The sequence below is a fragment of the Alosa sapidissima genome, chromosome 14, assembly GCF_018492685.1.
Source record: "Alosa sapidissima isolate fAloSap1 chromosome 14, fAloSap1.pri, whole genome shotgun sequence".
NCBI classification, from domain to species: domain Eukaryota; kingdom Metazoa; phylum Chordata; class Actinopteri; order Clupeiformes; family Clupeidae; genus Alosa; species Alosa sapidissima.
In genome coordinates, this window is record NC_055970.1 from 11,858,513 (window position 1) to 11,883,174 (window position 24,662).

Genomic DNA, 24,662 nt, shown 5'->3' on the forward strand with positions numbered 1-24,662 from the left:
AGTATTCTGGGCCATATCCGTCTTTCACAAGCACCTCACGCCATACTTTGAGCAAAAAGAGTCGTTTATATATATGATTAAGGGGCAATTGTTTTAACATTTGTTCCATTATATGTTTCTCCCACGTTGACTGCAAAGCACCAGAGTGCTCGCAGTCAGAAGAACCAGGTCATCACTGGGTATATTCCTATTACTCACAGAGCGCATGAACGCAGCATTTATCAGGTGTCAGCAAGGGTAATCGACAAGACCGACCAAAATCTGAAAAAAGAGCAAGAAATGAAGGGCCAACACCAGATTTATATGATTTCAAGTGCATTCATTTATTTATTTTTTTTGCTATAAAAAGGAATTGTTCTAAATTTACATAAAATTACATACATTTATAATACATGAATAGAAGACACTTTGATCAGATCAAAGAAAAACAAACATTCATTTAACAAAGCAGGACAGATAAAAACGAATATAAAATCTTTTCCATGTTGAAAAATGAACAGACAAAAATGTAACCAGTTTTCTTGAATAACGGAAACCATACTACTTAAAACAAGACATGTTTTGACCCAAACACATACATAATATATAGTTTTAAATAAAACAAAGTGTCACGGAGGGAGAACAAACTAAATATGTAATCCAAAGTAACAATGTGCAAAATACTCATGATGTGCATCCTTCTACAAATGCACTGACTTAACTTGGATAAATAAGAAAGCCCTTCGCAATAGTCAAGATTAAAAGGGATAGAATGCTAGCTTGTTAAAATGTATTATTAATACTTTTTAGTGTACTACCATGTTTTCATTCTAACCAGAATAGCTCTGGCCTTAGCCTTAATACAGTGTTTAATTAGTGACAAAGCAAGCAGGCCCAATATTTTAATATATTACCTTTATACCGGTATATGTACATAATGCTTATTTATTTGGAATGAGCGGTGATTCAAATCAAAATGCTTCACTCACTCAGCATGGCATTTTTCCCCCATCTTCTCTTCATTTACTTTCCTTCCTCAAAAGGTCATGGGTTAAAGGTTAAAGGTGAGTGACGGTTGAGTTTAAAATCTCGGCCACACACTTGGACTTGGACATTTTCGAGAGGTCTCGCTGTAAAACATGAAGCAAAATGTTTCCTGAAATAATATGCGAAACAGTGATGTACAGACATGCTTCTACCAAAGAAGCTGTAATATAATGTCTGAGAATTGAATGTAATCTGAACATTATACTTTTACATTGGGAGACACCGCTTGTGACTTTATAGGTGAAGAAATTAACTGCAATCTCAGACCCAACAAGTCCAAACAAAATATGCACTAGTATAACCATGTAAATCACTTTATGTTGTAGGTCATTCCCTTGAACAAGGCCCTTCATCTGCAGTTTCTCAGTCCACCCAGCTGTAAAATGGGCACCAGGTGGGGGTTGTGTGTGATGGACTGCCGCCACATGTAGTGGGCAGTCTACAACTCTCATCCACTTAGCACCACATGAACCAGACGTAAGCACCAGCCCTTTTAGCCTCCATGGCTAGGAAAGGATTAACTTAATAGCCATGTAGTCAGTATTACTGCTAATGACGTGTTAAACTGCAATGACCCATTAAAATGGAGTAAGTGCAGCCTCATATGTGACTTAGTAACCAGTATTCATAAGAGTCAGAGAGGGATCATAAACGGAGGAGTTAGATCAAACACATCACAGAAGCGATCAACACAGGTTAGTCATCTACAGGTTCAGCCCACAGAAAGGTGATTCACAGAGAAAGGAGGTGGAAGAGAACAGCAACACACAGCCTCTCTGAACATAACGCATACACACCCTGAACAGCATACACACCCTGAACAGCATACACACCCTGAACATCTGAACATAACGCATACACACCCTGAACAGCATACACACCCTGAACATCTGAACATAAAGCATACACACCCGGTCCCCCTGTCAACGTCAAGACAAATGACTGGGAAAACAGCATGGACAGAGAACTTCTTAGTGAGAAGGTAATGATCTAGAGCAGTGTTTCTCAAACTTTTTCAGACCAAGGACCACTTAACCAATAAATAGAAACCTCACGGACCACCTAGCTAAAAAATAAAAAAACAGTAGACCTACTTCAACAGTATATTACACAATAGACAAATCACTGAACAACCTTGCTTATTGTCTTGGCACCTTGCTTAGTGTGTCAGAGGACTCGTATGATTTAAACTGGCGTAGCTTACACAGTGTTGCAGAACTGTTTGGATTTACAAGTTGGTTCAATATTGCAAACAACTCATCTATATTATATTTTACCACGTCTGCCCGCGGACCACTTGGGATAGCTTGCGGACCACACTTTGAGAAACACTGATCTAGAGGGTATTCCAGGTATGTGGTTTAGCGACTAAGTTCATTTAGAGCGAGTCATAAAACCATCAAAAAAGATGGGACCATGGGACTTCATTTTGCTGGGAGAATGAAATCATAGTGCATAGAGGTTCACCTTTTACTCTGAGCTAATTAGAACACAGTAACTATATTGCCAGCAGTTTTGATATTTTTGTCCGGCCATAACATATGTTGAGTAGCAAGTCTACATATGAGACTAAGTGAGTCAAAATGTGGATAACATTATGCATTATTTTATCATTAACATTATGCATTTTTTAATCTATATTCTAAAGTCCAACAAACCTGGATTTGCCGGACTCACCGCTGGTCCATTCCTTCTACAACAAATAGAGTAAAAAATGTGTTTAAGACAACGCACTCCCCTCACAGCTCTCTGCACGAGTACGAAAAAAGAAGGACCAATGAACCTGACTTTTTATCTTGCTAATCGCACTTACACACATTGAATGGTCCGCATTCAATGCCTATATTAGTTTTCTACATTACATCAGACCAGAGGTGCGTTCAAATTTGCAAACATAGGTGAACGTTTGCCAACGAACAGTTTTCTTCGGTTTCTTTGTACACTCCCAAACAGTCTGAGGAGGTTGTTCTGTGCAAACATGCAGGGGCACTGGACGAAGGGATACAATTGAAATAGAATGTTTACACAAAATCATTCAAATCTAACTGTTCAAAGAAGACATGCTCGCTGCAAATGTTGGCCTCTGTTCAAAGAATTTCAACGTTCCTCAGGTGAGGCTATGTGTTGCTGCATGGAACAGATCTGATATCTGAAGACAAACAAGGAAACACAAATAAGAAGAAAGAAGCCATATGATTACAGAGGGAAAAGAATGACCAATTACCGCAAACTCAGAATAGGTGCTGGCGACAGAATTAATGCTGGCGTTAGGCTGAGGGCTAACTGGCTTGCCCAGCAACGCACCACTGGCGGCTGGGGCAGGGCACAGGTTCTCCTTGTTGCGCTCCATCAGGGCCCCGCGCGGGACTCTGCCTCTGACTGGGGTCCGCGGGGCATTAACCTGCTCCAGCACAGCCAACAAGGAGAGAAGGAAGAGCAAATCAACTCGGGATCACGAGTGGAAACACACTTTTAAAAGTGCTTCACTGCTTTAGAAAATTAAACAACATTTTTTTTTCAACACTTCATTAAGTCATTATCGATGAATAATAATGTGTATTAAAGTCAAGATTTAGATAGATAGATAGATAGGATAGATACTTTATTGATCCCCAAGGGGAAATTCAAGAAAATTGGATTAGAGGTTAATATTAAAACCACCTCTGCAATGAAATGTTAAGTGTACAACTTCAAAATGTTCATTCCAGAAGCACCAAAGACCCATTCCTGTGCCTGCAATGCTGAGTATGTATTGTGAGTGTGAGTGTGAGAGTGTGAGTGAGCTGACCTTGCTGACAGACATGGGAGGCCGAGACACAGGGGAGTGGCAGACTGTGCCCCCGAAAACGGAGCGGGTGCTGTTTGATGTACCAGCAGACAGAGTGGACGTTGCATTAAGCTGAACGCACACACAAAAACACACACCAAAACAAAACCCTGATTAGTACTGCCTTCACCCAAAACCATCTGCCAAAGCCAAGTGGTAAAGTTTTTTAGTCTAGTTTAAAAAAGATCCCAAACCCATCCATTAAGAATGTAGATCCCTAGTTGTGGTTACCTTGCGTGCTTTGCCAGGGGTGGCGGTTGACCCCAGGAACCTGCGTTTGCACGGCGACCGGACAGAGGTACCGTACAACATGTCCTCCTCTATCTGCTTGCTCTTCTTTAGATGCTGTGAAGTCAACGGAGATTAGTAAACACACACACACAGGGAGACAAACAAACAACGGAGATTAGTAAACACACACAGGAAGACAAACAAGTGTCTGATCTGCGAAATCACAAACACAGAAGCTCAGACATGCACGCACACACACACACACCTACCCTCTCTTGTTTCTCCTTCTCCTTGTCCAGCCTGTAGAGCTCCCACTGTTCAGACACGTACTGCATGAACTTCTGGCCTTTGACCAGGAACTCACGACCCTGCTCTTGCTCCCACTGGTCAATCTGGGCCTTCAGCTTCTTCTCCAGCTGGATGGACATGGACGCGGACGCGCACGCACACACACACACACGCACACACATACACACACACAAAGTTCTAATGACACTTGTTTGAAGACTCCTACACTTGATAAGCAGGCAGCTGAATGTCACTTTTCTATTTAATAAAGCCAGAGACTTGATTGATTTGGTTAAAAAGAATGGATGTGTCAATATAAATTTGCATACTTATCAACAGGGTCATTGACTTATTTAAGGCATGCAATCAGATCTCTACCTTGGGAAGACTCTTGTGTAAATCAGAGCGCTGTTTCTCCTCCTTCAACAGGTTTCCTCCACGATTGGTGAACCGTGAGGGATCAGTTGCTTTTTTCTATCGGTACAGAACAATAAAAACACTTTTACCCATGGCATAAAATAGAGCGGTGGAAAATGAACACATGAGGAATTCAAAAGAATACAAAGCACAACAAATGAGAAATCATTTATCTAACCTCTAAATCTAAGAAAAGTCTCCAGCTCTCTTCCCATCTGTAAGTGCCCTCAAATAGCTCCTTGTGGCTCTCGTAGTGCTGTCTCAGAAGTACTATCTCTGCGTCATGACAACTTAGCAGCTCCTCAGTGAAGTCATCTGCAAAGAGAAGATGAGCACAGCTTAGACATAGGACAAGACAAGGCACACAGTGACTGGCAGCTGTGGAAAGTGACTGGCAGCTGTGGAAAGTCACTTTCTAAGTGCCATCACAAAATGTAAGTTTACAGAGTGAGCTCACTTCTCTTTCCCAAATTATCTTTTGACCATTATAAATATGAGCATTCTGCTTTACCATCGTAGTAGGCCCAAAACGCCTGCCGTTGCTCCATGCTGTAGAAGCACTTGTCCCAGAGGATGGCTATCTCCTCACGGATGGATGTTACGACGCTACAGATATTTTTTCGTTTCAGTGCCTCCACACGGACCAACTCTTCTTGCAACTGCCAACATTACAACAACATTTAAGCATTGTTACCTCATCTGAAAAATCTTTTCAATTTCAAATGTAAGACAGCCCGATTATTGCACTAGAAAATTTAAGACATTTGAAAAAAAAAATCAGGCAACTACCTGGACCGGCCAACCACTGAAATACATTACTCAACGATTCTGATTGATTGACAAGCTGAGTAGACTTACAGCGTCCATGTTCCTCTTCTTGGACAGGGTCATGTGGACAGACATGGCATCCCTCTCCTCCTGCGGGGTCTGCAGCCTCTCCCACAGCTGCTGGATCTTCTCCCGGTAGGCCACACACACCGCCTCGTTCTCCGCCTTGCGCATCTCCAGCTGCACACGGTGGTCAGGGTTAGAAACTTAGAGAGCTAAAATATGATCCCATCTGTACTTTCACCAGTGGGAATACCCTCATATAAAGTCCAGTGTGATGGCCTTAATTAAGTATCATTATAACTTATTAACTAATTATGCAGGTCTTCAGGTATACCTGGCTGACCAGTGACCCCTACATTTCAACCACACTCAGATCGTATTCAGTTCAACACTGTGCCCTAAATGGTCAAGGTGGATTTCTATGGCTCAGGTGGAAAGTGGCGAAAGTGCCATGAATATGCAAGGAAGAGTCATGTTGTAGAGCATTATAACTTTACTATACCAAGTATTCAATACTGCACGTGGAAATCATAAATAATAACAAACGGGTCATACCTGATGAAGCATAAGTTTCAGAGAGTTGATGTTTTCTTTGGACAGACAGAAAGCCTCTTCGTCTTCACAAACCACATCCTTCTCAAAACTGGTCTCTGGCAGTTGATCCAGATCCTCCATGCAGAAAACTATTTGTTTCTTCAGCCCGACAAATTCACTGTGCCTCTTTTCCTGTAAAAAAGAAGAATTCACGGTTACACTTTACTTTACAGTATCGACATAAGACTGATATGACACGGTCATGAATGTCATAAACAAGTCATAAACATTTATGACATAACGCTTCTGTTATTAAGTGACATTCGGTTTTTGTCATAACAAGTCAGGGTTAGGATTAGGGTTAGGGCCAGGGTTCATGTGTCATGACAGAATCATATGTTCATGACAGTGTCATGTCACTCTTATGTCGATACGGTCAAGTAGAGTGTTACCGAATTCACAAAGTATTGACATTTTTGGACTAAAACACAGGGATTTCTACAGCTGTATAAAACTGCTATGAGCAATTAACATCTCTTGACAATTAAATTATCTCTGAGGAGTGGAATTGCAATACAAAGCCTTTAACAATAACAGTCAACGCACCCTCTCTGCAGACAGTTGAGCGATGTGCTGTTTGTACTTCTCCAGCTGTTCGGTGGAGGGCACCCGGTCTGGGGCGATGGGGAACGGCTCCGAGCAGAGCAGGTCACACAGGTCCTGGTCCTGGTCGGTCAGGGCCTTCAGGTGTCTCATGCGCTGGCTCTTCTCCTCTACCATCGCAGACACCCGCATGCGGATGGTCTTCTCCTGATGAAGCATTGTCTGGCTCTCATCTTCCTGCGTTTCAGAAACAGAACATGCATTAAAGGCAGAGTCTGTGATTCTGACAAAAGGTCAGACAGCTAGAGAACCGTAGGGAGCAATTTGTTGAATTTGACAAAATGAAGATTTGATTGCACTTCTCCTTCAAAGACACTACAGTACTAGGTCCTTGAGTGTATTGAGCGTTGCTGTTGTTTTTGTTAGTGGGTTCCCTTACACCTTTTGTTTTTAGTGCATGTGTCACTTTGTGATTTTAGACATTATGTATAATATCCGAAGCATATAATGTCCATTATAATTATTAAAACATCCAGGCATGGTACATCATCAATATCCTCAGATCATGGCAATACTGAACGTTTACCTCAAAAGGAGGTAACTGCAACTCCTGGCAGAGTTTCTGCAGTTCTTTGCGGCATGTTGCAATGCTATCCATCAATCGTTGTCTCAGGCTCTCCTCCTCTGTTATCATCATATCCAGCAGCCCCTGCAAAGAAACAGGATTTAACACTAAATGGCAGTTTTTAGGATGGGATGCAGGGTTTCTATATCAGCATAACAGAAACTTAAAATGAATTACTTAAGCACTTATGATGAACGTTTGATGACGGTGTTTTTAAACAAAATAGTTTTTTTTTTAATAGAAGTAGGCTTAAGGTACTTGATTACACCTGTTGCACTGAAGTATACAGATATAAAGTCATCCAACTTACTTTTATATGATTTTTGACAACATTTGTTCGCTCCAGTCGCTGGTCCTCTGGGATACCAATTTCCTCCCAGATACCTTTCAGATGACATAGTGCCTTATTCAGGCACGCCACAGATTCTGCAGCAAGAACCTCACTACCCCAAAATAGACAGTGACAAAAACACAACGTTGGTTACATCCAGTAATGCTAACTGAAGATTGTGCACACAGGTGCACAATCAGATAGCTTCTAGGTCATATTTATGTCAGACATGTTTTAATAACTGCTACGTTACAAACAAATGTTCTGATGGCCGATGTCGTTTGTTGCAATAAGTAAACATCAGAAACCAGTTAACGTTATGTATGAGTAAATTAATCGGGCAAAACAACATTAACGTTAAGTTAACGTTAAACTACACTTGTAGGTAGGGGCCTGATTATGTAATGTTAACCGTTATAATTTTGTCCGAATTTAACTGACACATGTAACGTACGTCTAACATTAGTAAGATAATGTTAGCGTTGTAAGCTGGAAACATCCTCAAAATATGTCTTTACATGGACACAACGTTTGCCAGTAACTTAAATTAACGTTAGAGCTAACGTTGACGTTAACTTACACTGACATAACGTTAGCATTCTAAGCTTCAAAGTGCAAATCTTTCCAATGTCTCATATTCAGACTTGAAAGTATTCTAACCTACCTTTTCCTCATCGTAAGACGCCAGTCCAGAACTGTTTCAAAACTCGTTTTTTTCAAGCAAACAACACGTTGTTTTAAAAGTTCTTCTCTGTAAAGTCCCTGATGTGCTTCAGGCTCTCCGTCCGATTCAAATCATGCATCAAAATAATGTTTTGGTCTCATTGGTTAAGTAGGCGGATGTGTCACCAAGTTTTTCGATTACGTCATACAACGCATGCGCAGAGATCATGTTAATGTCAGCGACCGTTTCTCAGATACGTTTCACCAGAGCCCGTCTACATTCTCTGGTTTCACACACTGTACCACTGTACTGTACACCCAAGGTGCACCACCCAGTTTTTTGGGAAAGAGATTGCTTTTTGTAATTTTAAGGAAAATTACTTGTAACACTATGCATATTTGCTACTGTTTCACCATATTTTCCCACATCATAGGCTACACTGATTTGTTGTAAAACAGACAGAAAAATAGTTTATAAATTCACAGGTGCTGATAAATTGCATGTTTCAATGACAACTCAAGGGGAAAGGTTAATACCTTTATTAGTTACTGCCAAGATAAATATGCAGAAATATGCAGATACATTTACAGAATTTTCCAGTGACTGTCCATTCAGTACTTCCCGTCTACCCAGGCCTGAATTTCTTCAGCCTTCTCACTACTGGTCTGCAGGTGATGAATCTATAGTAGCCAGTGGCATAGGCACAGATGAATCATTCTTGAGCAGTATCGGCACAGGTGCAGAGTTCTGTACAGTATGGGCTGGGAAGATTGGAGAGTCCCTGAAATGTCTACTCCACTTTTGGTCCTGGTTTTGACATACCCTCCCTGACTAGGAGAAATCATCCGATGCTCAGTGGTCTAGCAGTGCCTCCAGCATTCTGGCACTGTTTGTTATGGCTGTTGTCACCACAATGAACTTCAGACCTATGAGACAGAAGTCATGGTGAATGGTAATGGCTTTTTAACAGAAGCAGAAGAGTACACTTGCCTGTGTGTTTATTTTTTATGTAATGCAAATGTAATGTCATGTAATATTTAGGACGGAAATCTGAAGATTGTATGTGTTTAGGTGGTATATATATCTGCAATACAACTGACTAATGTGAAGGACTTTGACAAGCACAATTTGACCGTATAGTCATGGAAAAGGTGCAGATTTACTCGGTACCTCTCTCCTTCCCCAGGAACCGCAGGGCCGCGATCTCAGAATATGTGCAGCCTCCCAGAAACATCACCAGGATGATCCGCTGGGCATCAGTCTTGATTCTGGCCTCACCTCCATTGCTTCCGGCTAGACATCAGAGCAGAAGATATGGAGCTTATGAGCATCTCATGATCTTGTACAATTTATTTTCACTGGACAACTGGAGCATCCATAGCAGGCACCTAACAGCAACTGTGAAACCTGAGGAACTGGCCACTCACCAGTGACTGCAAATTCATGGCCACTTATCATTCGAGTGACCTCTTCTAATCCTGTCCAGCCATCCCGCTCCAGTACCTGTGAAAGGCCACCAAAGGTTGTCCACAATCACACACTGAATGCGATCATTTCCGTAATGTGGTCACGATGACTTTATATAATCCTGTGCTGAAACCCACCTGCTCAATCAGTTTACAGCTGAGAGGGACATAAGCACCACTAAAGATGTAGGCCATGTCTTTGGGTACTCGCAGGTCGTATTCCTCATCTGACTTTGGCACCTTGGGACATGGAGCAAGTCAATATTAATGGAAAACTATTACATCATATTCATAATAAATAAATAAAAAATATGACTGGTAAAAAGTTTTATATACCAGAGTCAGTCTTTTGCTCAGTGCCCGGAAATTACTTTTCTTCGCCAAAGACGAAAATGTTTCAGTGAGCTTTCCTGCATTTAAAAATCATTTGAATACAATGGATAGTGAAATTACACAAATAGTGTGAGTGTGAGTTTACACATTAAGGTCTGAATAACACAAAGAAATCGTGTACACAATAGAAATAAATATTACCTGCAGTCTTGTCATTGACCAGTTTGCCCACTTTACTTTCCATTACTGTCAGCGTCTCTCCTGGTTGCTGCTCTACCAGAATTCCCAGTTGCCGCAGATTTGCAAATGTCAGTAAGTGTTCTATACCATAACTCTGAGAGGAATGGGGGGGGGGGGGGTAGAGAGAAACTGAGTGAAACACTGCTCAATATGTCAAGCAATCCTGAACTACTTGTGTTCTGAACCACTATACCGGTACTCACTTGAAGGTACTGGGCCTTTAGTGACCGATAATCCTTGGGAAGCAGACCTAGAAAAAGACAACACCAAAAACTTAATTGATCTGACTTCTAACGCAACATTTTTTTCTGGATACTGACAAAACTTACCATTTTCTGTTATAGACAGCAGACAAAGAAGCCTCAGACTTTCAATCATTGAAACCTACAGCAACCAAGGAAAAATAGGTTGAGCTGAACATTGCATCAGTGACTTGATTACATAATAATGAATGAGCTGTATTAAAGGTGAATTCCGGTGTGATATTGACCTAAAGTGTATTGAAACATGATACCGAGTGTGAAAGTATGTCTCATAGCCCATCTCGGCTTGTCCCCTGCACTCCAAAATCTGGCGCTAGTTAGCCGATGCTACCAACAGCTTTTTCAATAGTGGTGCTTCGGCATCGGGCTAGCAATGCAAATAAATCACTGTTTTACACCCATTTACGAGGCTCAATGTATCTCCACACTTCATTGGTAGACTTCCGAGGGCCCTGACATTTAAAACGAGACATTGAGAACTTTGAAAAAGCACTGGTAGTTTACTTACAAGACGATTTATACAGACAGTATCTTCACGAAGTTTAGCGTTTGCAGCCATCTTGAATTTAGTCACGATAACTCGAGCAACGAGTAAGAATGAACAGGTATGATAAGGGATCAGATTCCAAAAATAATTCAGTGGAAATGCATGGATTCCAGTTGCTGCTACTGGAAGAAACTGGAATCCATGCATTTCCACTGAATTATTTTTGGAATCTGATCCCTTATCATACCTGTTCATTCTTACTCGTTGCTCGACTTATCGTGACTAAATTCAAGATGGCTGCAAACGTTAAACTTCGTGAATATACTGTCTGTATAAATCTTCTTGTAAGTAAACTACCAGTGCTTTTTCAAAGTTCTCAATGTCTCGTTTTAAATGTCAGGGCCCTCGGAAGTCTACCAATGAAGTGTGGAGATACATTGAGCCTCGTAAATGGGTGTAAAACAGTGATTTATTTGCATGGCTAGCCCGATGCCGAAGCACCACTACTGAAAAAGCTGTTGGTAGCATCGGCTAACTAGCGCCAGATTTTGGAGTGCAGGGGACAAGCCGAGATGGGCTATGAGACATACGTTCACACTCGGTATCATGTTTCAATACACTTTAGGTCAATATCACACCGGAATTCTCCTTTAAGTCATCAAAACAGTGAGCTACAATGTGAATGGAAACAAACATTTCTAAACACTTACCTGTCTGTTGATGTGCTCCTCAATGAAGGCAATACATTCACGCACTTCAAAACCTTCAAGTAAAGCTACGGCATAACAGGAGGAAATGAATCACACCTTACACAAGTATGAAGAAATATGAATAATATTTAATACGCATATTCTGTCCTTACAGTGCTCTGTTTTCAAGAGCTCCTGAAAATCTTGCTTCGTTTTCTTTTTCATCATTGACTCACTAGCTCCAATATCTGTAGAAAATATCAAATAGTTGCCATCAATTTTACAAATTGTTTAAAAGTCTTTGAGAGATCAACATGGGTATGATAAAATGAACACCTTCATAATATACATTTAAACAAATTTGCACTTACTATCATCAATGGCACAATGAAATAAAATGATTATAGATATTTTATAGATACAATTATTATAAATATTTTAAATATTTTTTAAACTCACGCAAACTAAGGAGCCGATGTTCCTGTTTCAAGCCCTTCAGCTCCTCAGAAACAAATGTCTTCATCTGTTTTATGTCCATACCACGCCGTTTCTACAAAACACACAAAGCATTAATAAGATGATTATATTAATCTGGCCAGTAAGGTTGTAATGTAATAATATAATATTATTCAAGGGTATGATTGATGATATGGCTGTTGTACAATGTTCTTGATTTGACTAATATTTAGATCTTTTAAATTATTATTATTATTATTATTATTATTATATTATTTATTTGTATCTTTTTATTGTTCTTCTTTTGTTATTTTGATTATTGATGTTGTATGTTTTGTAAACTCAGGGCATTGCTGTAAAAGAGCTTGATGATTATATATATATATATATATATATCTTATATATATTATATAAATAAATATATATTATATATATATTTATCTTGTGATATGTGAGCCATGCAGTATTTTATACTGTAACTTACATCATATGCAGTTTGGAGGTTCCGTGCCTTCTGGCTTAGAAAGCCAAACACATTGGAGAAATGCTCATTCCTGATCTCACTGAACACCTAGAGAATAAATTATGAGTTATTGGACCAGGCCATTTTCTATAAATGTTTCGACTTTTTCCAAATTCAAACATTTTGCTAACCTTATCTTGCGAGTTCAGCATCACTTTAATACTTTTGTCAGAGGAAGTGACATCAGGGCCAAACTCTACACTTCCTAGAACCCATAAACAAAGCATCCTACTCATTAATCAAGGAAATCAAGACAAAAATAACCTGCTTGATTTCATCATTTGTTGATATACTGTATCTACCAGCATATAATCACTCACCACATTTAATTCTGAATATGTCATCCACAAGACCTTCATAGACTACTTGTGAGCAAAGAGGAGTGACAAAGTCAACATCTGCAATAGAAAGATAGAATGGGAGAATGAAATGAAAATGGTAATGCTCAGAGTCATATCAATAAACACACACATATATATATATATGCTGAGTGACATTCAAATGTGTTGACAGTCATATTCAAATTAATTTTGAATATGACCGTCAACTCATTCGAATGTCACTCAGCAACCGTCGAATGACATCAGACATTTTTTTCCAGAACTATATTTATATATATATATATATATATATATATATATATATATATATATATATATATATATATATACACACACACACACAATTACATTAATTTACACTTGACAATACCTCTGTCAATTAGAAAAACATTTCCAATATGTGGTTTCTGAGGCTTCTGTTCCCCCTCCTCCAGCAATTCTCTCCAAGACTCATAGGCCACCTACAACAGACACACACACACAGTAAAAAAACACCTTTTGTTCTTTTTCAGCCACAATGTTGAGACAAGTAGTGTGTGCAAATGGAAGATGATACTCTCACACAATATCATATAACAAACTCTTTTAACAGCTTGCAATTGTACCGTAACAAGCCTAGTTTGAATAGATCGGGTAAACAAGTAAAATTCCTAAACAAGCTTTCGATATCAACAAAAGTCACCTTAGCGCATCGGCCAATCCCATACACCTTGCTGAAGGGACCATAGAGGGAGTGCAACAGGTGCAGCGCACTTCCTGCTGTTGTCACCCATCGCTGGTCTCCTTCCTGTGAATAAAACATGGCTGATGAGTAACGCCATACTTTATCAATGATTTAGGGCCCTTACTGTATTTTGTTTATTTAAGTCTAATGATATAAATATTCTGTTGGTTTGTTACACTACCAAAAAGTTGTCTCTGAAGAATTCTGGAAGCTCCATACTGATGATGTCATCATCCAAGGGAAGGAGATAAAAGGCCCATTCATCTGTGGTCACATCTGAACAGAAGAGACAGGGTGTTACAATTCACAGGATAAATTCATATTCACACTGTATACACAGAACACCAATAGCTAGATGACTACAAATGAGAGAGTATGCAAATAACTCAACTCTATATGCACAGTACAGCTTCACTTGCACACATATTGTATCACATGCAGCATGTGACAGTTACACTTACCACCATAGACCCCCTGCTCTTCAAGAACTGTTTCACAAACATAAAACTAGAAATGACACAAGGAGACAAAGTTAGCCTCAAGAGCATAAGTTCAATACAGTTCCGTTAAAATCACTTAGTTACTAAAGAGGAAAATCTAATGATGTGATGTAATGCTAACAAACCAAAGTGTTTTTCTACCTTTTGTGGGGTAAATATGATCTTGTATCTCCTAAATCTTCCTTCTGCCTTGTCTTTATTGACAATACCTGAAAAGGATAAGATAAATAACCACAGTGAAGATGATGTGGTCCAACAAATATTCATTTAAATGTAGACAGTATTGAGGAATGCTTACCACAAACCCATTTAACAGTTTGCACTCGTGGCCGTATGAGGAAGCATAGTCTGCAGCCAACAGGAAAGCAAGACAATGAGGTGAAGACAGAGTATGCAACATCACACAGAGAAGCAGCTAATGCCAGTCTGACTTATAAATGCTACACAGATGATAGGGAAAATATAGCTTACTGATCTGAAGTGCTGATGATAGGCTTATGTTCAACTTTGTACAGCTTGTCTACTTCATGTTGCTAAAAAAAGAAAAAGGGTGTAACTTTGACATAAAAAAAACAGTGATTGATAAGTTGTGAATGGTTTCTGAAAATACAAATGAATAAAAATCTGGATTCTCTAGAAGTAATTCAATAAAGCAACATAATGACCATATTAACCTTATTTCACACCAGCTAACAACCAATGATCTTAGCAGGGTACGCATTAGTAAGACTGGAACACCTACCTTCAATGTGGTGACATTAGCAATACGATCCAAAGGGCTCATTAAGTCTGCCTCAATAAACAGGTCTTTTTTGCCTGGTAGCTTTGAACAAATGGTAAAAAAAACATCTAAATGTGAAGTCTATACACCATTCATTCAGTAATGTCATATTTGAGGTTAGGCTCCAAGGGAGGTAGGCTGATGACAAATGGAAGGCTACCTGTTCCAGCAGGTAGATCAGCTGATCCCTCGCCAGTCTCTTGAGCAAAGAGAAGTCTGGGAGGTCAGGAGCATCTCGCCAGCCCGTGTGTGCCATTGGTTATGTGATGGGATTTAACCACAAATTACTGCAATCGAACAATGCAATAGCTTGATGGCAAGTACAGACTAACAGTGAACGTTACTGAAATGAAATGGCAATGTTATCTTATCATTGTAAAGCAACCTGTCTTGCTGCTGATTGTTTGTTGCTAACCCGAGGCTTACACTTAACAAGTAACGTCATGATTACATATCATGAGATATTTGCCACTTTTATCTCTAATACGATAACATCCTGACACAAAACACTATGTGAACAGGCTAGGTTAAGTTAGCTGCCTAGCTGCTTGCTAGTATCAGCTGTCAGCTGTTATGTCAGGATAATAACAACGTTATAGTGTCACAATATTAAACACCTTCATACTGATGTGTGACAAATCATGCAAACTAAGATTAATCTTTAATTGCATGCATCAGAAATGTCTATTAGTAAACAATGATGAACACCCTACCTTGCTTCCTGGATCTCACGAACGGAGAACCAGCCTTTTGCAGGGATTTGTATCCGTCTGGAATCTTTTTTATGTAACACGTTCTCTTACTTTATGACTCGAAACCTCGAAAAGAAGGTAACTGGGACTTGAAGAAGAAGAAGAAGGTAACTGGCACTGTACATCTTTTGATTAATTAAACATTTGGTCGCCTTGATTTATCGATCATTCGATGATTACTACTGTGTTTGTCCAAGACTGTGTAGGTTCAGTGTCACATGCGTTTTGGTTGTTATACGGTTGATTGACAGTTCAACAAAAGTAACTCGGCGTCTTTTAATACTAGACTTGACTTGACTTTGCCGCTGGCTGGCTGCATACTCTAAATGACGACAGCATGAATTCAGATGCTGTCATTTTACTGGAAACAGTCAACTTTGCTGCTGACAAACATCGTAATCAACGCCGCAAAGATCATGAAGAGACACCATATATAAATCATCCAATTGGTAGGCTACATTTCCTTGTTATCACTGTAGATCGATGCTGTTGTCGAGGCCAGCAATAGCATTTTCGGGTTGAAGTCATATTCTGATGTTACCCCTTGGTTAACCAGTGGTGTAGTCTATGTGATACGCATTACTACGCAGTATACCCACTTAAAAAGCATCACCATCTCAGTATACCCACTTAAAATAAGCAAGGATACGTATTAACATTTGGGGTTGATCACAGTATACCCACTACAACTACTGCATCACAGTATATCCACTACAGCTACCAGGGTGAACGGGTCAGGCTTGCTTTGCATCCCACCTCTGGAAATGGATTGGACACAGGTCCAACCAGGGTCAATTTTGGCCCACAAAAGAAGGGTCGAATATGGGTCAAGGTCACTATGGTTCGACCGGGGTGTGAGTTGCAAGTGGGCTAACGAATTGTCCAAAACTAATGTGTGTGTGTGTGTGTGTGTGTGTGTGTGTGTTTAAGGTGTGGCAAGAATTTTGAGCCATGAAGGAGGAATCACAGACATTGTCGTTTTGCAGGTAGGCCTATCTTCTGCAACATCATTTCTTCTGCTACATCTGGCTGTGATCCAATAAAGAAAACAGGAATGTGATTTCTATCAATAATAATTCTTTTTTGTTTCTGGTAACAGGCAGCATTGCTACATGACACAGTGGAGGACACAGACACTACTATCGACGAGTTGGAGTCCATTTTTGGGCCAACTGTTGCCAGGATTGTCCAGGAGGTAACAGACGACAAGTCTCTACCAAAACAAGAGCGAAAACGTCTGCAGGTGGAGCACGCACCTCACTGCAGCCAACAAGCCAAACTGGTCAAACTAGCTGATAAGCTTTACAACCTTAGGGACCTCAACCGGTGTACACCCAAAGGTGAGTAGCTGACTGTGTATAGACCCCTTCAACTATGTAAACCATTATATCCGTTCCCAAGGTATCTCCTGTGGCACAAAAAAACAATACTGAGCTAACCGTAACTCGGGGGTAATCAAAAAGGGAGGAGGGGGGGGGGGGGGGTCACAGTTGACAGATTTCAAGATTGCACATTTGAATGTTGGTTTTAACTGATAACAATGTTTTACTCTCCCATTATTTCGAGGTTGGACAGCGGAGAGGGTGCAGGAGTACTTTGAGTGGGCAGTGAAGGTAGTCAAAGGGCTCCGTGGCACCAACTCAGCTCTGGAGGATTTACTGGATCAACTATTTAGGGAAAGATCTGTTAGAATCTAATATAGCTGTGTGTGTTCTTGGTTGAATTGTTCTTGTTATACTTTAACCAACAATGGGATATTAGTTAGCCTGTGTCTTTTTGAAGAAATTAATAACAATCAACTCAATTATGTGAAAGGCAATTAAACTAGCATTGTCATGCTATCATAAAGGCTGTGAATAGATCAGTCTTTACATAGTTTTTTTTGTCATTTTTGTTGTATATGCCTACTTTTATGCTGCATTGGACAGATTACAGAAATATTTATTTTTGTATCAGAATAAATTGAGATTCTTCAAAACACTGACACTGAGTTTTTTTGTACATTTTATATTGGATTGTAAACGTATTACAATATAAATTCTTAATAATAAAAAAGAGGCCCTACGAGAAATGTACTGCACTGTAATGTACACCTGAAATTTCATTGGTTATTGAAGAAGGAACATAATAAATGCTGCCACAGTTTTACAGGAATTATAGGCATATCCGGTCCCTTGAACGTGACGCACTTCCCGTCTTGGAGCAGAACGAGACGACGGGGTAGCAACGTCCAACTATTTCGAGAAAACGTTTATTTCCTCTTAAAACTCGACTGTTCATTAATTTAAGATGTCTGGACAAAACGCTCTCAACATGAAGCAGCCGCCGATTCAATCAACGGCCGGGGCTGTACCCATCCGAAATGAAAAAGGTAACGTAAACAATTCTAAATTGTTAGCGATATGGCTAACGATGCTAATAGTAGCCAACAACCCAACGACAACAACTCGCATGGGAACATTTTTCTAACACAATATTGATTATGACTGCTGTAGGCAACGATTCACTTATGAGCTGGCTCTTGGAAGAATATAGAAATATGTTCCTTGTTGTGTGTTACCTGAACTAACGTTAAGCAAGCCTGACAGCTTGCAGCTTGATGGCCAACCATTCACCAGTCTGGTTATTACTACCGTACAAGTAACGTTAATCACAGAGTACACAAACAGGTGACTAAACACCACAATACAATATCTAGTGATGTCAACATTCATTGTAAAAGCCAGAACCAACCCATTGTATTTGTCCCATTGAATTTTAATTCAGCATAGTGATGTTGGCCTTCTTATGAAGACACTTCCTTCCTCCATCAAAGCCGTACCTTCTTTTTTTCAGGCGAGATTTCTATGGAAAAGGTGAAGGTGAAGCGTTATGTGTCTGGCAAGCGTCCCGACTACGCTCCCATGGAGTCCTCTGACGAGGAAGAGGAGGACTTCCAGTACTTGAAGAAAGGCAAAGATGCCGAGCCAGAGATGGAAATGGAGGAGGAGGATGTGTCTGATCCTCGTCTAAGGCGTCTGTTGAACCGCGTATCGGAGGATGTGGAAGAAAGGTTTGCCATCCTCTATGTGTGGTTCATTGTCTCTTGAAATGCTGTCTGACTTCGTCACAAACTTTTTTGCAATGCCACTTATCATGGCTGTTATATTTGGGATTGGTGTTTAATGAGAATGTTTTTCTTTGCGATCCCCAGATTGGCGCGACACAGGCAGATTGCTGAGCCTGAGCTAGTGGCTGAGAGCAGCGAGGACTCTGATGAAGGCACCTGGCACCCAGAACGAGAGGAGAGTAGTGAGGAGGAAGAGGAGGAGGAGGAGGTGGATGATGAGGTGAGTGTGGCAGAGAGCAGAAGAGGAGCCATTTGGTGTCACTGGAAATATGTCATTGGATAGGTGTCTCTGTTCTGAATGATGATAAAATACACATTCACCTAAAATTGTGTGGTCTTTGTGTAGCTTATTGTGAAATATTAACCTTCAATAACATCTTTCAGGAAATTGAGCGCCGTCGTGCCATGATGCGCAACCGTGCTCAGGACAGGAAAAACGAGGAGATGGAGGTGATGGAGGTGGAGGAGGAGGGGAAGTCTGGCGAGGAGTCGGAATCCGAGTCCGAGTACGAGGAGTACACAGACAGCGAGGACGAAGCTGAGCCCCGTCTCAAACCAGTCTTCATCCGCAAGTCAGTACTTAGTCCAGAATCCAAAAAAAGTTTTATTATTGACTCCATGTTCTCTGTCAAAACACCTGCAACCTTGAAGCTTGACCTATGAAGATTTGTTTTTTATTTAAGCATCATCATTTGGTCACACCATATGTTGTGTATATTTTACAGATTGCTTATAGAATACTAAATAAATCGGGTGAAAAATATTGGGGACACTTAAGGAAACCCTGCTTTCTAATGCTAGATAACATTTTACTAGTGTATACTTGGTGGAACTCTGGCTCCCTCCCCAAAAATGTCAACACAGATGTCATTATTCTGATAAAAATTAGCGTAATCCAAAATATTGGGCTTGATACAATTGTGTATAATGCATGGGCTTGTGTGTGTGTGTGTGTGTGTGTGTTAGAAAGGACCGTGTGACTGTGGCAGAGCGCGAGGCTGAGGAGCTGAAGCAGAAGGAGCTGGAGGTGGAGGCCAAACGGGTGGCGGAGGAGCGGCGGCGCTACACACTCAAGATCGTGGAGGAGGAGGCCAAGAAGGAGTTTGAGGAGAACCGCCGCACACTGGCCGCGCTGGACGCCCTGGACACGGACGGCGAGAACGAGGAGGAGGAGTACGAAGCATGGAAAGTGCGCGAGCTCAAGCGCATCAAACGCGACCGGGAGGCCAGAGAGCAGTGAGTGCTTTTTTTCTCTCACGTCCCGCAAAGATGACATCATGTGCTGCTATGTGCCTACTAACTAATTGCTTGAATCAAAGTGCATAGCTGCCACATGATAGTATTTCTTGGACCCTCAATAGAAGGCATGACTTACTAATATGAGTATTATGGTAATATATTTTATTGTTAACAATTGGTGATTTGTGATGATGGACGGTGTTAGCACTCAACAGTGTTCAATACCAAAGGAGGCAAACAAGCAGCACGGGTGATGTGATTGAAATGAAAACTGACTGTTGACGCTGCATTCTGACAGGATCGAGAAAGACAAGGCGGAGATCGATAGGTTCCACAGCATGACCGAGGAGGAGCGAAGGGCCGAGCTTCGAAACAACGGCAAGGTCATCACCAACAAGGCCAGCAAGGGCAAATACAAGTTCCTGCAGAAGTACTACCACAGAGGAGCCTTCTTCATGGTGAGTGGGCACACTGGGGAAATATCCTTCAGTCTTACTAAACTGAGAAGCACCATGTTGTGTTGTAAGGTCAATATGGCCACTGATCAGGCTACATAGAATTGCCCCAATTGTCTGAAGATCTGTAAGCATAAAATGTCTCTTCCCCTGCATTTATCTGATGTGTTTTGTCTGTCTGCAGAACGAAGAGGAGGATGTGTTCAAGAGGGACTTCAGTGCACCTACTTTGGAGGACCATTTCAACAAGACCATTCTTCCCAAAGTCATGCAGGTATGGCATGCTTGTTCATGTAGTCACATTTTTTTTGTATTTCCATTTTGCATAATTCATGATGACCTGATGTCAGTTTGGGTAAAAGGAGATTTTTAAATCCTACCTTAGAACATGTACGTCTGAAAATGTTTTTGTTTTAAAACAATTTGTTCCCTATTTTGTCTTCAGGTCAAGAACTTTGGGCGTTCAGGACGTACCAAATACACTCATCTGGTGGATCAGGACACGACATCGTTCGACTCTGCCTGGGCTCAAGAAAGCGCTCAGAACACAAAGTTCTTTAAACAGAAGGCCGGGGGCGTGAGAGACGTGTTCGACCGTCCCACCGTCCAGAAAAGGAAAACCTAAATTCCCCAAACTTGCAGCTCAAACAGACTCTTTTTTTCAAACTCATCTTCCTATTTGTGCCGCTGCACAGATGTGTTTGTATTTCCGTAAGGGGGTATGGAGTAGTTGTGTAAATACTGCTCCCCTCCAGAGAGGATAGAGGATTTATCAGGAATGACAGGGCCACGTTTCCCAACGACGATCATAGTTGACTGCTGAACTAATCGCTTTTGTATTGGGGTTTTAGTACCTCAGCGCTTGAAACGAAAGTTGGCCCATTACATTTGGGACTTGTACAGTGAGAAATTTTAATAGCTACTTTCAGCTATTTTTTTTTTTTGTTCTATCCATTTTTTTGTTTTAATGGAGTATGGTTTTTGTATCATGCTGTTTAACATCTTTGTACAATGTGTTGCTCCAAACTGGTAATAAATAAATTACCCAACCACCTGATTTTTTTTTTTTTTTTTTTTTTTTTCCAACCAGCAGTTAGCAGCTTAATTGGGTTGCCTTCTCCAGTGCTCATGTGACAACTGTAGCAAAAGTAAATGCATTATTGGCAGAGACCAACAAGATGGGTGTTTCAAGATTCAAAAGAATCCTTTCTCTTAAAAAGTCACTTTTATTACAGAAGATCAAACACAAGGGCTGTGAGCTGTGGAATGGAGATTCAGTCACTTGAGTGAGGATGTTGGAGATGAGAGGGCAGAGCCGTTGGACACTGGAGACCATCAGGCTGTAAAACGTTCCTATGGTGATCCAGTGGGGCTTCTCAATTGGTCAGTGCGATCAAGGCCTCAACCACATTGCCCATGTGTTCCCGTAAGCTGCGCTCAGCAATGCCTCGTGGAATCTCCATCTCGCCCATCTGTGAACAACATCCACGTCATTTGTCAGTCTGCACATTTTTATGAAAGGACATACATTAACACATCAAGCCAACATATAAGGTTGCACATTCATATTGTTGCTGCATAACATGTCAGGTTTTTGTTAAATGACTTCAGTTACCATTTCTGAAACAATTAGTCTGTCAAAAACTAAATCATACTGATTTAAATTATATATATATATATATATAGACTGAATGAAACATGAAATAGTTAAAGGCCGAGTCCACGATCATGTTTCAGGAGAAGAGACGCCAACAGGCACTTGCATTACACCCTTCCACCTTCCATACTCCTGAACCACTGAGTTGATTGACTGATATTTTTGTTAAGGTGTTATTCAGATCCACCAAATGGATTTATTTCCCTATTTACAGAACCAGAACTGGTTGTGTACTATGAACGCCTGAGTTTCTTTAGCTGCTTTCAGACATAGGTGTAAGTCTGCATGTTTTGCAGATATCAAGCGGTTGGGTCTCATATCTGAACATAACCAGACATTTGGAACTGCAAACGTAGTGTACTTGGCTTACTTGGCTCTTACACTACTCCCCTCCTAGTATTTCAGACAGACATTATGTTAATGTGCTCGTGTCTGAACGAAGCGAAGAACATGCAGAGATTCTGTTCATGTGCGTATCTGAATCACCCGAAGGGTCGGACATCCGTTTGACAAAGATCCGCATATAGTGCGGAGGACATGTCTGAAAACAGCTTTTGAGAGCAAACACTGAATAACCAGAGGGCTGTGGGGAGCAATTTGCAGAATGTCAAAAGAGCTATTTCAATAGAAATGCAACCTGGACCTTTCAGCTCATCCCGTTTCTTAGATCTGTATTCCACAATATATTATACAGAAACCCTATTATTCACTGGATACTTACAATGAGTTCTACATCCTCTTTCTTAATTGTGACTTTGGCCAGTTCTTTTTCTCTGTAAAATACAGCAAACAATCATTACGGTCATCATTCTCAAACTATAAGGTTTACAGAATATTGTCCAGCTCTGAACTTCCAGACCCCCATTCCTTTATTTTGCTGGACGGCAATGACACCCATAGCAACCTCTTACACTGTGCAGGTGAAATTATTGCTGTTGCGTCATTCACACAAGAACAAACAATGCAGAGTTTGTAAGAATCTATACATTTGCAACACATATTACAAGGTGCACATTCATTTATTGTTGGAATATGCTATACGACGAAACCCACCGTTCTTGCTTTGCTTTCTGTTCTCTGGATCTTCTGTCACCAATTACGGACATTGCCTTCAGGGAGGAGAGAAACACGGTCAATTTCCTCGAGATATCAATGAGCCAGAGACAGCATTGACAGCTGCTAGTCACATCTGTCAAGCTGATTACAAGAAATTAGAATGAAGACTGAATGCTGAAAGATCACATTACCTAGACCAATCCAATAAATTATGGTTATGATTATGGTTATAAGTAATATGCGTTCTCTACCTACTTCAGCTTCAATAGGCTGCAAACAATGTCTCTCAGTTCAGCCAGCCAGAAACATTAAGGGACTGCGAAAAAGTACTATCTGACAAGATAGATTACTAGCCACAGTCTATGGTTACTATTGATTATTTGCCACCCTCACTGCCATATGAGGCACTTGCTGATTCAACGTGCGTTAGCCTGTTAGCCAACTAGAATGAGCAAACATTAACTTTTACTTATATTACTCTTCTAACGCGACCATTAGCTGGCCATATTCACTGCTTGAATCGCAATGGAGAGCAAAACTTCACTTGTTTATTATATTATTTTATTTCTAAAAAATATTAGTTAGAAAGCAATGCATCAGTAATAAGGACTAACTGTGAGCTAATAGCTAACGTCAGCTAGCTGACCGGTAGGCCTCATGTCACGTTTTATGCTATCCTCACCGTTTCCAAATCGGAACTTGATATTTCTTTTTCTTCGGCATAATCAGTAACCCTTTCCAAATCAGCAGCTCCACTATCATGTTTCCTTGGCTTTTCTGCTGGCTTGCCAGTACAATTTTCTTCGGCTTCCAAGTCCAAATCGACATCTCCCTCCGCGGCCATGTTTGCCTGATGAGTCCGGGAGGAAAAGGGACCGTTCGCTTACCTTTGACTGGGACCCGGAATGGTATACATGTAACACACATTCAAAGCAGAAGTAGGCTCTTTTACTGTCTATGGCTACAAATAGGGTAGGCTACAGGTGAATCTAAAAAATTAGACTAGACCTATCATGATAAAGTTATTTTATTTCCATTACTTATTCCAAAACCAAAACGTTCATATATGCTTGATTCATTACACATAAAGTGAAATATGTCAAGCCTTTTTGTTTTAGGCCTAATCCTGATTATTAGACTTTAGGATTATTAGGTTGTCCTGATCCTACAACTGGTAAAGGATAAGAGAACCCTGCATTTAGTTATTTAGTTAG

At 40.5% G+C, this 24,662-nt stretch overlaps 5 protein-coding genes across 11 annotated transcripts; 2 read left to right on the forward strand and 3 right to left on the reverse strand.

Moving 5' to 3' along the window:
* Positions 1–230: 230 nt before the first annotated feature.
* On the reverse strand, positions 231–8,526 carry prc1b (protein regulator of cytokinesis 1b). 5 transcript variants are annotated; one of them, XR_006022561.1, is made up of 16 exons: positions 8,378–8,526; positions 7,693–7,825; positions 7,344–7,466; positions 6,761–6,994; positions 6,176–6,346; positions 5,648–5,797; positions 5,301–5,448; positions 4,968–5,104; positions 4,751–4,846; positions 4,354–4,500; positions 4,085–4,198; positions 3,815–3,925; positions 3,251–3,427; positions 2,685–2,719; positions 965–1,109; positions 244–261 (listed from the first exon to the last, which is right to left on the reverse strand). XR_006022561.1 is itself a non-coding variant. In XM_042062597.1 (15 exons), the coding sequence occupies exons 1-15, from the start codon at positions 8,386–8,388 to the stop codon at positions 1,061–1,063; spliced, it is 1,833 nt and encodes a 610-aa protein (XP_041918531.1). In that variant the 5' UTR covers positions 8,389–8,526; the 3' UTR covers positions 419–1,060. The 5 variants fall into 5 exon arrangements, 3 of the variants coding, with proteins under 3 accessions (XP_041918531.1, XP_041918530.1, XP_041918532.1); XR_006022563.1 differs by lacking the exon at positions 2,685–2,719 and having other exon boundaries at positions 231–261; XM_042062597.1 differs by lacking the exon at positions 244–261 and having other exon boundaries at positions 419–1,109; positions 2,685–2,716.
* A 375-nt stretch (positions 8,527–8,901) lies between these two features.
* vps33b (VPS33B late endosome and lysosome associated) lies at positions 8,902–15,978 on the reverse strand. The gene is made up of 24 exons (XM_042062595.1): positions 15,894–15,978; positions 15,341–15,467; positions 15,142–15,222; positions 14,871–14,932; positions 14,698–14,747; positions 14,541–14,608; positions 14,361–14,406; positions 14,081–14,175; positions 13,858–13,962; positions 13,546–13,636; positions 13,155–13,232; positions 12,966–13,039; positions 12,796–12,882; positions 12,315–12,405; positions 12,029–12,103; positions 11,877–11,941; positions 10,746–10,800; positions 10,620–10,666; positions 10,378–10,510; positions 10,180–10,253; positions 9,982–10,083; positions 9,805–9,880; positions 9,548–9,670; positions 8,902–9,303 (listed from the first exon to the last, which is right to left on the reverse strand). Exons 2-24 carry the CDS (start codon positions 15,434–15,436, stop codon positions 9,230–9,232), a joined length of 1,848 nt encoding a protein of 615 aa, XP_041918529.1. The 5' UTR covers positions 15,437–15,467; positions 15,894–15,978; the 3' UTR covers positions 8,902–9,229.
* On the forward strand, positions 15,442–17,916 carry hddc3 (HD domain containing 3). Of its 3 annotated transcripts, none has more exons than XM_042062631.1 (5): positions 15,442–15,496; positions 16,219–16,381; positions 16,863–16,918; positions 17,032–17,272; positions 17,499–17,916. In XM_042062631.1, the coding sequence occupies exons 2-5, from the start codon at positions 16,270–16,272 to the stop codon at positions 17,627–17,629; spliced, it is 540 nt and encodes a 179-aa protein (XP_041918565.1). In that variant the 5' UTR covers positions 15,442–15,496; positions 16,219–16,269; the 3' UTR covers positions 17,630–17,916. The 3 variants fall into 3 exon arrangements, with proteins under 3 accessions (XP_041918565.1, XP_041918564.1, XP_041918563.1); XM_042062630.1 differs by lacking the exon at positions 15,442–15,496 and adding an exon at positions 15,910–16,039; XM_042062629.1 differs by lacking the exon at positions 15,442–15,496 and having other exon boundaries at positions 16,022–16,381.
* Positions 17,917–18,091: 175 nt separating this feature from the next.
* Positions 18,092–21,784, forward strand: mfap1 (microfibril associated protein 1). The gene is made up of 8 exons (XM_042062606.1): positions 18,092–18,303; positions 18,768–18,984; positions 19,126–19,261; positions 19,426–19,613; positions 20,008–20,277; positions 20,579–20,738; positions 20,920–21,009; positions 21,181–21,784. The coding sequence occupies exons 1-8, from the start codon at positions 18,222–18,224 to the stop codon at positions 21,358–21,360; spliced, it is 1,323 nt and encodes a 440-aa protein (XP_041918540.1). The 5' UTR covers positions 18,092–18,221; the 3' UTR covers positions 21,361–21,784.
* A 157-nt stretch (positions 21,785–21,941) lies between these two features.
* hypk (huntingtin interacting protein K) lies at positions 21,942–24,337 on the reverse strand. The gene is made up of 4 exons (XM_042062632.1): positions 24,131–24,337; positions 23,446–23,501; positions 23,114–23,165; positions 21,942–22,207 (listed from the first exon to the last, which is right to left on the reverse strand). The coding sequence occupies exons 1-4, from the start codon at positions 24,290–24,292 to the stop codon at positions 22,112–22,114; spliced, it is 366 nt and encodes a 121-aa protein (XP_041918566.1). The 5' UTR covers positions 24,293–24,337; the 3' UTR covers positions 21,942–22,111.
* Between the last annotated feature and the right edge of the window lie 325 nt (positions 24,338–24,662).

Coding starts and splice junctions, on each gene's coding strand:
- vps33b (XM_042062595.1), bottom strand. CDS start 15,436: ATGGCACACACGGGCTGGCGAGATGCTCCTGACCTCCCAGACTTCTCT. Junction 10,667..10,745: donor GCTGTCTATAACAGAAAATG/GTAAGTTTTGTC, acceptor GTCTTTTTCTAG/GTCTGCTTCCCAAGGATTAT. Junction 10,084..10,179: donor TGAGCAAAAGACTGACTCTG/GTATATAAAACT, acceptor CCATGTCCCAAG/GTGCCAAAGTCAGATGAGGA.
- hddc3 (XM_042062631.1), top strand. CDS start 16,270: ATGAATTCAGATGCTGTCATTTTACTGGAAACAGTCAACTTTGCTGCT. Junction 16,919..17,031: donor CAGACATTGTCGTTTTGCAG/GTAGGCCTATCT, acceptor TTCTGGTAACAG/GCAGCATTGCTACATGACAC. Junction 17,273..17,498: donor CAACCGGTGTACACCCAAAG/GTGAGTAGCTGA, acceptor CATTATTTCGAG/GTTGGACAGCGGAGAGGGTG.
- prc1b (XM_042062596.1), bottom strand. Junction 5,798..6,175: donor TGAAACTTATGCTTCATCAG/GTATGACCCGTT, acceptor CACCGTGTGCAG/CTGGAGATGCGCAAGGCGGA. Junction 3,926..4,084: donor CCCCTGGCAAAGCACGCAAG/GTAACCACAACT, acceptor GTGTGCGTTCAG/CTTAATGCAACGTCCACTCT.
- mfap1 (XM_042062606.1), top strand. CDS start 18,222: ATGTCTGGACAAAACGCTCTCAACATGAAGCAGCCGCCGATTCAATCA. Junction 18,304..18,767: donor ACCCATCCGAAATGAAAAAG/GTAACGTAAACA, acceptor TCTTTTTTTCAG/GCGAGATTTCTATGGAAAAG. Junction 19,614..20,007: donor AAACCAGTCTTCATCCGCAA/GTCAGTACTTAG, acceptor TGTGTGTGTTAG/AAAGGACCGTGTGACTGTGG.
- hypk (XM_042062632.1), bottom strand. CDS start 24,292: ATGGCCGCGGAGGGAGATGTCGATTTGGACTTGGAAGCCGAAGAAAAT. Junction 23,502..24,130: donor CAAGTTCCGATTTGGAAACG/GTGAGGATAGCA, acceptor TCCTCCCTGAAG/GCAATGTCCGTAATTGGTGA. Junction 23,166..23,445: donor CAGAAAGCAAAGCAAGAACG/GTGGGTTTCGTC, acceptor TGTATTTTACAG/AGAAAAAGAACTGGCCAAAG.